This window comes from Lytechinus pictus, chromosome 12, assembly GCF_037042905.1.
Source record: "Lytechinus pictus isolate F3 Inbred chromosome 12, Lp3.0, whole genome shotgun sequence".
Taxonomy (NCBI): Eukaryota; Metazoa; Echinodermata; class Echinoidea; order Temnopleuroida; family Toxopneustidae; genus Lytechinus; species Lytechinus pictus.
Genome location: NC_087256.1, coordinates 28,776,180 through 28,786,471, shown reverse-complemented (window position 1 = coordinate 28,786,471; position 10,292 = coordinate 28,776,180). Strand labels below are relative to the sequence as shown.

Sequence of the window (10,292 nt, the reverse complement as noted above, 5' to 3'; positions counted from 1 at the left end):
TAACCCTGCTTTTTTTGCAGGGCCAGATAGTACTGTACTATTTACCGCGCTAGCCCACTTTGCTAAAATGTAGTGTGAAAACGAAGTGGGCTATTAAGCTTAACCCCGCGAAATTGGTGGGGCTAAGACCCCCCCCCCCCCCTTAGCCCCACCAATTTCCTGGGGTTAAGGAAAAAAAGTGCAGTGTGAAAAGCATAGGGGATAGTCTTAACAATGTATAGGCCTACATAAACAGAAATTACCTATTGGCCCTACATATTTTGCAAGCACTGTCTTATCATTCTCTTTCTTGTAATTCATTTGAGTAAACAGAGGACTACTTGTGCATGTGTCAAGCAGTACATGTACATGTACGAAACTCGGCGATTGAACATCATACCAGTAGCTTGAGAATGAATTCACATTTTTTTATGAATTATTCATTTTTCGTGAGAATTGCAATCACAGGAAGCCTCTGCTTGATAATGTGAACTAAATATTTCCAAAAAGCACTTTCCTGGAAACCATCAAGTAGAATAAGGCTCCAGGTTTTGATTTCCATTTCATAAACATCACGGAGACAGGAAAAAATGTTCTTAATGCATTTTAAATTTTTTTTTTAACTTTGCGGGCAAAATTTAAGATATTGGAAAACCAGTTCCTTTATCCTCTGACTACACCCCCCCCCCCACCTGATCATGAATACATTGAGTTCTTCCGAAACGCAATTAAGGAAGTTAGTTGCTGCTGGCAACTCGGAGGCGACATCAATTTTACTCTTATCTGGAACATCCGGACAGGGTATAAATTCCATGAGAAGTATAAGGGGTAAGTGCAGACCCTGTCATCTTACGTGACATCTTCTTGGGCCTCCAGCCACTGGTGTGTTTGTAAGAGGATCAGATCGCACAACTTGATAGCAATAGGCTACAAAGTTTGCACAGAAGAAAAAAGGACAGTCACATAATTGATACATCCCATGTATCTGGTGCAAGCATGCGAGAGACGAGGGATGTTAGAAATTGAAAAATCCTCATCATATTTCATCGGGGAAGAATAAATTGAGAGAGCTTATCCAGGGGTGTGGACAGAGAGAGGTGTAGTACACACTCACTATCATACATCTGTATCAATATGTACAGAGACCCCTCCCCCAACTCCTCCTGGAAATATCCGTGGATCCTCTTTTGTAGAATCAATCAATAATTATCTTTCGAACAGGAAATGCAATATATATTAAAAGTGATTTCATACAATTTAATATCCTTCCTGAACATCGTTCACATTAGTGCCTGTAGGGCAAGATACAAATGTGGTGCCGGTATACACGTACATGCATATATGGCTATGTGCTACACGATTCAGGACACGTACATGTAGGCTAATAATTTGGTCAAACATTGTGGTGCCATCCCATGCAAATTGATTGATACATGGTCCGTCCTAATTAAAATAAACGTCAAAGCTTGTTTGAAACATTCATAGCGTCCATCTTTTGAGGTGGTGGCCATCGCTGAACCATGAACATTCAGTGTGAGTGTCACAGGCGTATGAATAATAAATAAATGTCATCTGGTGTTTAGGAGATATCAGTTTTCATCGTAAACTATCTCCTGACACATCTGTAGTGTAATATTAGGTCCCTATACTCAGAATGCAGATCCATATTAAGGGTCATATAGTGTGACTTCGAGGCTGTTCTCACTACGTTCCTAAAACTAGTTTACTGGAAACTAGTTTAGTGGAAACTAGTTTAACGCGTAGTGAGAACGGTCAAAGTGGTCTTGGAAGCGATCTTCCAAACCAGTTTGGAAAACCACCTCGCGATGTAGTTTTCAAGATCGCTTTGCCTCGTTAAACTGGTTTAAGCGTAAGTGAGGACACAACCGTTCTTCGGGAAGCGATCTTCGCACATTTTGAGCGCGCTACTCCACACGACAGGTGTAGAATGCCTATGCTGCGGTTTCGAATTTCACGCGAAACGTGTCACCCCACTGAGAGCGTTTCCATAGCAACAAGAGCGCTTTACGTGAAGTGATTTTGAAAACCACTTTCGTGTGATCAAGTGAGAACGCTAGCAAAGCGATCTTCCAAACTGGCTTTCTGAACCGGTTCCCAGTAAACTAGTTTTAGGAACGTAGTGAGAACAGCCTCTTCATCATCTTCACTTTCCACCTATTTCTCATCGTGGATTAACATCACAAATGGGATTGAGTTGGTGGAGGTTTGCCAAAATCTGAGCTGTGGGGGTCCTACACGCTGTCAGTGCATGGCTACATGCAATAAATGTTTCAAGATGACAAATTTTATGTCATTACCCTCATTACATACTTCGCAATAAGAAAAGGAGTGATAAGTGTTCTAATGAAGGCTTGTGACTGTAGTCATCATTATCACAGCAATTAAGAGACCGATTAGCTCAAAAATATCAGGTGATTCCCGTCTGACCTAAAGGTTTGCAATGACAATTACAGCATGAGCTGCAAGAGAGAAAAATAGTTCAAGATCCTGAATGAAGTTGAGCAATCCATTTAAAGATCATCCAGATATGGACTAGGAAAAGCTAAAATGAAATGAGCAAGGGCAAATTGATTTATAGCTCAGCTGAAGTGAATTTTCAATGCAGAGCCCAGCTATTTAATTTCCAAGGGCTGTCAGAACTGCCTGTAGCTTTTCCTGCACATCAAGGTGATCTCATTCAATGCATTGCAAATCCCTCTAGATCTTGCCATCGAACAACAACTATAATCCTTAGCCGTTTTCGTCAAGAAATATCGTTGCTTTTAGCTTCCTTTATCGCCCCCTAAGCCTCTAGCAAGTTTTATGGAAATGTGTTAATACGCATCTTAATATTGAGAAAGCAGTGCCTGGTTGATGAAAGTCAAGTAATGTGCACTTAGTCCATTTCCCGACCCACTTTGAGTAAGGGTGGTTCATCGGAATGGACTTTCACCAAGATTCAGATACATAGCAATGGTGATTTCATTGTGAAGCATTCAAAATCATATCAATGAACTATGCATTAAAGAAAAGGCCATCTAGAGCAATCCAACAAAAGCGAATGGCAAACAAATGTCTGGGAATTTTTTGTTGCCTCATGATTCCGAATAGGCAGTTACCATTCTGATGAAGGAGCTGGCCAAATTGATTCAATGAGTGAATACTGATAAATGTTTAGCAATCATTATGTATCAAGGAAAAAAAAACGGATTGTGAAACCTACCTCTCTCATCTTGAACAGGTCTAGCTTTGGTCTCGGTTCCTCCTCTCTCCGTCTTTTCTTCCCACACTTTTTCCTACTCGAGACACACGGCTGTGACCTGCATCTTGGCATGACTACAGCTTTCTTAAAAGTTCCTCTTGCAAACCCCCCACTGCTGGTCAAGTCCACCTCCGGAGCAGAATCCACGCTGCTCGTGAGCGACGCGACCGACCCTGAGCTCACCGACAGACCTTCCTTCTCCGCATCCTCCAAGGATCGTAGTCTGTGCCAGAGCCGCGGCGAAGTAAGCGGTTTGAAAGAAGTCTGTTCTAGCCACACCGGTGGGTTGGTGCTGTTTTCCCAGGACGTGGCCGATGCAGGACGCGGTATCGGTGACTCAGGGGGCGTGGAATACTGATTCATGGGGTCTGATGAGTCCCCTGCCAGGTTCAGGGTCGTACTTGGGATGGACGAGGAATCCGAGCCTGGGTTATTATTATAGCTACTCACATTTAGCATGGGAGAGTGGCCTTGGTAAGCGTCTAGCTTGGCGCGGCAGTGACGGAATGGGCGCCATATCTTTGATGCGTTGGGCTTCCACCTTGACCTGCCTTCCGTGACCTCCCCAGCCGACAGCGATCTACAGTGTCGTTTCTTTGGCGGTGCAGGGGGCGTGGTCGACAGGCTCTCGTTTACAGCATTGTGAAATTGTTCCACTGAAGTAACTGGAATGCTACATGTTGAGGATGATGATGACGGTGATGATATCGTGTTCGATACTGTTGTTGTAGTTGTTACTGTTGTCGATGCTGTATGAACTAAAAGACTTGAGAAAAAAGATGACTGCTTGGATGCGGCCAGGCCTTGAAGTAGTGTTTCTCCAACATGATCTGAACAAACGAACAAAAAGAAAATCAAAATTAATGACAATAAAAAATACAAATATGCATGACTGCATGTACACGCACGCATTGATACATTAGAATAACATAATAACATGCATACATAATTTTTATCTAAATATATACTACATTTCATACTAAAATACATGTACTTCTCTTTGTAATACATGCATAAAGACCTGCTGCAGTTATGTGAAACCTACATTCAATTCAATTCAATTCAATTCATTTCATTCAAAATTAAAAACAGTTACAAGGTAAAAATATATATACAATAAAATAGAATGTGGAGACAGCTTGGAAGAACATTGAAGTCTTATGAAATGCTGCCACCAATAAAACAATTAAAACCAAGTAATATACAAAAACAAATGCAGCACTTGTTAACATCTTTTATTCAAGAAATTTTTCCTTACAACTAAATCCTTAACATGACATTTTCATTGACAGTGAAAGACTACATGTACATTCTATCATGGACCACTACATTCTCTGCCTTTCACACACTATTTATGATTATTTATGATTATTTCAAACAAGTAATCATCTTCTTCAGGTAAGTTAGGAGCCCAATGATAAAGAACAGACTACAAAAGAGATGGAGGGGACATTAAATGTCAATAGACTGTAGTGCCACGAAATGTGGACGGCACACAGAAAGTACACCTCATTATGCCTAACGCAAATGTGCATGTATTGAGTCTGCAGAAACATGCATTCTCGCTCAATACGTTTTACTGATGTGCTTGAAAGCAAGTTGCAATCTGAGCCAATTTGAGGACTTGCTACAAAAAAAAAAGAGATAAATGGCAAGATATAACAGAGGAAAGAGCTTTACATGAAAGAAAGCAGTATGAATATATGAGATGTAATAAGATATTCCTAGCAAAATACAGGCATTCAACTTTTCAAGCAGGAAAAAACCTCCATGTAGAATATGGATTCCAATGTTCGTGTATGTGTACGTGGAAGGGGGTGGGGGTGCAAATGCATGTAAATTCACTTGAACAGATATCCTGTTCACTTTTACTTAAAATAATTACAGAAAAAGGTTGCTTTCGGCATGTAGATCTATGCAAGATGCGCACAAGGTGACGGACATTGTGAGGACCTTTTCTACAATTATAGAAGTGACATGCTTGTTAAGTGCTCAATCATGATGTCGTGGCAGATTGGCTTGCTTTGCTGCACATAAGGGCCGTCTGCACCATCCCGAAGTTTCAAATTAGCGCGCTATTTCTGATCCGGCAAATTATCCCGATCTGAAAAATCTCGAGATAGTTGGCGGTGCAGACGCAATTATCGCGCTAGTTCGTAGGATTAATCTCGAGATTGCAATCCCAAGTCAACTCGGGTTTATTTGCAAAATAGCGCGCTATTTTACGAATTATCCCGCTAATTCGTTGGTGCAGACGCACTCGAGATTGGACTCGGGGTAATTTATTCATGACGTCAGTCCATAATGCAATTCGCGTTCCACTTCCGCCTTGGTCAAAACATAAACACGTGCGAAAGTCAACTTTATACATGCGAATAGCGTTCATAAGCAACGATGGTGTCCCCACCAGTGAATGGATTTTGGGAGAGACCCCGGGAGAGACCAGACCGAAGGGGGAGGCGCTCATCGCATCGACGATGGTCATATTCAATAACAACACTGACAGCAGTGTTGTCTTATTCCTTCGCAAAATGTGAGCAAATAGCATTTCTTTCCTCCTTCTCCCTCTCTCTCTCTCTCTCTGTCGTTGCCTCCTACTCCGCCATCATATTTCACGAAGAATACATCACTTCTTCACTCGCTGAGCTGAAAGGATTGTTGCATAACACCGGTTGAATTCGGCGAAAGTACTAGTGAAAGGAGTTCATTGCTTGCATATCGCGGGAAGTTATTCAAAAGCGCGGGCCGTTGAAACTCCAAGATCCGAAAGTGCGCATGCCCGGAATATCGGGCTTGTTGCCTCGCTCGAGCAGATATAGCTCCTCGTGGGATGGTGCAGACGGGGTTTCTTGAATCTCGAGATTAATCGCGAAGAGGGCTGATCGGGCTAAAATCTCGAGATTGAGCAAACTCGGGATGGTGCAGCACCGCCTTTAGTCCGCTGGGAGGTGGTTTTAGATCAGGGTGCAGATCTGACCCAAATTAATCTTGCCTCATGCATAATTTGGGGTAAAATCTACATGAAATGGCTCCTGTACGGTCTAGGTTTACAAAGTGTATGAGTCAATGTGGCAACAAGTTGTGAGGGAGGGGTACAGGCAATTTAAATTCAATGAAAGACAAAATTATTGCTTATTTTTAGCCCAGCGACTACCTATCTAAAACAAAGTAGGAATTTACTTGTTCTTATTGAGACACACCGACTTCACTCTATAATAATTAATTGCTTCATTTTATTGAATATAGGCCTACTGCTTATTTTTAATAGTTGGTCTCCCCCATCATGTTCCAATACTTGAAAGGAGTCTTCTACACAACAACCAATCTACTACTATACATGTAAATCAAATCAGTTATGCATGCAATATGTAATCAACTACGCATGAAATATGGAACGTATTTTACATATCCATTCAGGGCTTTTTTTCAGGCCTATTCTTTTTTTGGATTTCCACTTTGACATTAAACCCAAACTGCAAAGCCAATGCCTCTCTATACTCCTAATGAACCAGCCAATCTGTTTATATCCATATTGGTTAAGTCGTTAACCTCGATAGCCTGTCCAAAAGTACTATGACTCAATAAACATGGCAGATAATTGACCAGAGTAATTAGGTCCTCCAAGTTGCAGTTTATCCCATCCGTGACGAGGCTTCACAAGCGCCGCTAAAGAGCCTTGGCCATGGCAAGGCTGCCGTGCATGCGCCGCAGCAAGATTTGCATCTACGTTTTAACCCCCCCCCCCCAACAATCGATGATAAATGAGAAGCAACGCATCCAATGACATTTATGTACTTTCGGTGATGTCACTGGACTTTTTTAATACAGAAGTGTGAAAGTCAGAAAGATGTAGGAACACAACACTTGCAAAGATATAGGATCATGATAAAAGCATATATTTTTAATGCCTTTGCTTTTAATAATTTTTTTTCATCTGAAAAAGACTTTTTGCTTTTGTTTTAAAATAATTTAAAAGGAGTTTTGAAACATCTCCCACATCAAAATGTTTACAATTCTTGTGCCAAGCTTCATATGACATCACCAAGTACCAAATGCACTACTTTTCATTATATTACTACCCCCCCTTTCAATTTATTTTTTTGTAATTTATTCCCCCACCCCCCCCCCCCATCCTTTCTCTCTCTCAGAAAAGAGAGACACTTCCATCGAACAGATTGCTTACTCCTTTTGGTAGCACCATCATGAGATTTCAAGTTAATTGGGCTAATAGGAGAATTCAGAAAAATCCTCTTTTTCAAAAGCAAATTGTTTTCTCTTGTATACCTACATGTACTTCATACTGAAGTACGTTTGCAAGGAGCACATGAGTTTTATCATTTTGAAAAAAACCCATTAGCTTTAATGCTGCAAATGTCTTATTCAGAAATCATATGCTCAGTTTAAAAAAAAAATCATTTTTCTTTCATCTGTAAGTAAAGAGAACTCAATCATGTACTCAATCACTATCCTTCCAAATGCAATCATTAAAGATGACCTTGGTCCTCTACATCTCCAAGCAAACCGGAGATAAATACCTTTTTCTATTTTGGTCAGGCAAAGAATTGTATCAGATCCGACGAGGTGGGAGTTTCATAAAGCTGTTCGTGAGTTACAAGAGAATTTACGAACGACTGGTTAATCTTTTGTGGGAACTGAATCACCAACAAAAATCTGTGTGTATTTCAAGATAGGGTCGCCAGTCGTTCATAAAGTCCCTTGAAATTAATACCAACAGCAATAGGCGGTTTTAAACCGCCTCGATCACAAAAATCCCCGTTAAATTACTAGAACATTTTTAGGCTAAAAAATACCCAATAAATATCCCTGCATTCACACCGCCCCGAAACATACCCTTCGGGATAAATTCCTGAAGTTAGGAGCATGCGCAGTATGGTCTAATAAGCAGGCAAGGCGCGAGATTCAAAACCACTAGCCCAGCAGCCAACCACGGCGCCCGCGCCCAACGACACGCTGGGCTAAAAGTTCCCGTAAATTGCTTTCACATTACAAAAATACCTGCGACCTTGGAAAAATCCCTGCGAAAGTTCTCGTAATTTCGCCAAGTACCTACTATTTAGCAGGTATTTTCTTTCAGGAAAATTACACATAGTTTGCTTTCACATTACCAAAATACCTGGTATTTTCTGATCAGGGTAACTTTCCCGATCAGAGAATACCTGGAACTGACAAACTTCGAGGCGGTCTGAAACCACCTTTTATGAAACACCCACTAGGAATGGCTAATAAACTTGGATGGAAAGGATTCAGAATTTTGACTCAAGACTCAAGGGAGGGGGGGTCTTGGATTGACCAGAGCTTTAGAGAGGGGGGGGGGGCACTATACGAAAAATTGACAAACACAAATGGGGAGTCTGGGGGAACTAAAGGTCTGTTAGCCCCCCCCCCCCCCCAAAAAAAAAAAAAAAAAAAAAAAAAAAAAAAAAAAAGTTACATCTACATGTAGGCTATGTCCTTGTACTGGCCAGCCTAAATTTTTGGAGTGGGAAAGACTTTTAAAATTAAGAATTTGCCTGCCTGAAATCTTCATCTAATTGGAAAAAGGGGTGTCAAGATTATATATAAACACATCATCTTGTTAGTTCTCAACATCAGAAAAGACTATTCCCTATCAAAATCAATATTCTGCTCCTCTATCTCCTTTCTAAAGCAGCTCATTTAAAGAGGCTTTACACAAAACCACTCTTTCCCGGATTCAATTCAATGGTTTAACTTTCCTTTAGAGAATAGAATGTCTGAGCAGTAAGTTCCCTATTAATAGTCATATCCAGCTGAACCAGAGGAAAAGCCTTAGATAGCAGACAACAAGGTATAAACCTGAATAGAAGCATTATGAGCTTTGAAATTAATTGGGCTAAAAGCTGGGAACTGAAATCAAAAGCCTCGCCATGAAAGCAGCATTCATTCCCATAGCATTGTGAACGTTCAATCAATAACCCCATTCTCTTGTATAGCAACAACATTTACTGTGCATTTCACTCATACATAGTATACTGATGTTGATTTCATTAAGTGGTTTATATCATCATTACAGCCATATGTGGAAACCTCTTTTTTTTCAAGTAATGAGAAAAAAATAAGATTGCGATGTGAATATCATTGCATGCATTATGAACAAAAAATAATTTGTTCTTTGGTTAAATTGTGATAAAATGAGCACAAAATAACATTCAGAGTATGTATATTTGTGTTATTTTGTCATGTCTGATTTACAATTTTGAAAATGTCATGTTTTATAATACTTTTATCGGTCAGCCTATTCAAAAGGGCTGTTTCTTCCTGGCCACATCCCACTTTGCAATGCTATCCTTTCCTGTATTATTACTTACATGTATGTTGCAATATACTTTGTTTTAAGTGTGATTTTCAAAAAAAAATTGTAATACTGTCACATATGTGTTACAGCAAAGTGAAATAAATGTGAATTGAAAAAAATGAAAGCAATAAATCATGAAAAAAGGATGAACATAAAATGAATGCAAGATTATAATTGTTCACAATCACAACTCAATCTACATGTACATGCATAGGAAGTCTTTAGACTTTCCAAGGAACTGGGTGAATTAAATAAAGGAAGGAATGACAGAAATAAATAAAGGAAGGAATGACAGCAATAAATAAAGGAAGGATCTTTGGGTTATATATTTCAAGTTGAAAGACTGACTTGCTCATAAAGTTGGGTTGAAGAGATGTCATGTCTGTACATGTAGAACTGGTTTTTTTTTTTTTTGGGGGGGGGCAATGTACATGTTTGGCAGAAGATTGGTGAACAAATTATCTCAGTTACAATTTATCCGTCTGGACATAATAAGATGTGCAAGCAACACAATAATACTGAACTTATATAGCGCTAAATCTACTCTGTAGAGTGCTAAGGCATAATTCAGTTAAAAATAATTTAAAAGAAGTGTTTTGAGGTGCTTTTTGAAAGTTTCAGAAGTTATTTCTAATGACTTCAGGAGGACTGTTTCATAACTTACGAAGATCAAATTTTCAACAGTTTTAATCAAGATTCCATAGTATATCAGCAGAG

General features: G+C 39.8%; 1 protein-coding gene across 1 annotated transcript; it reads right to left on the bottom strand.

Annotated features, from left to right (window-relative positions):
* Nucleotides 1–606: 606 nt before the first annotated feature.
* Nucleotides 607–5,148, bottom strand: LOC129272695 (protein FAM53A-like). Its single transcript, XM_064107224.1, has 3 exons — nt 5,127–5,148; nt 2,148–4,071; nt 607–1,691 (listed from the first exon to the last, which is right to left on the bottom strand). Exons 1-2 carry the CDS (start codon nt 5,146–5,148, stop codon nt 3,164–3,166), a joined length of 930 nt encoding a protein of 309 aa, XP_063963294.1. The 3' UTR covers nt 607–1,691; nt 2,148–3,163.
* Between the last annotated feature and the right edge of the window lie 5,144 nt (nt 5,149–10,292).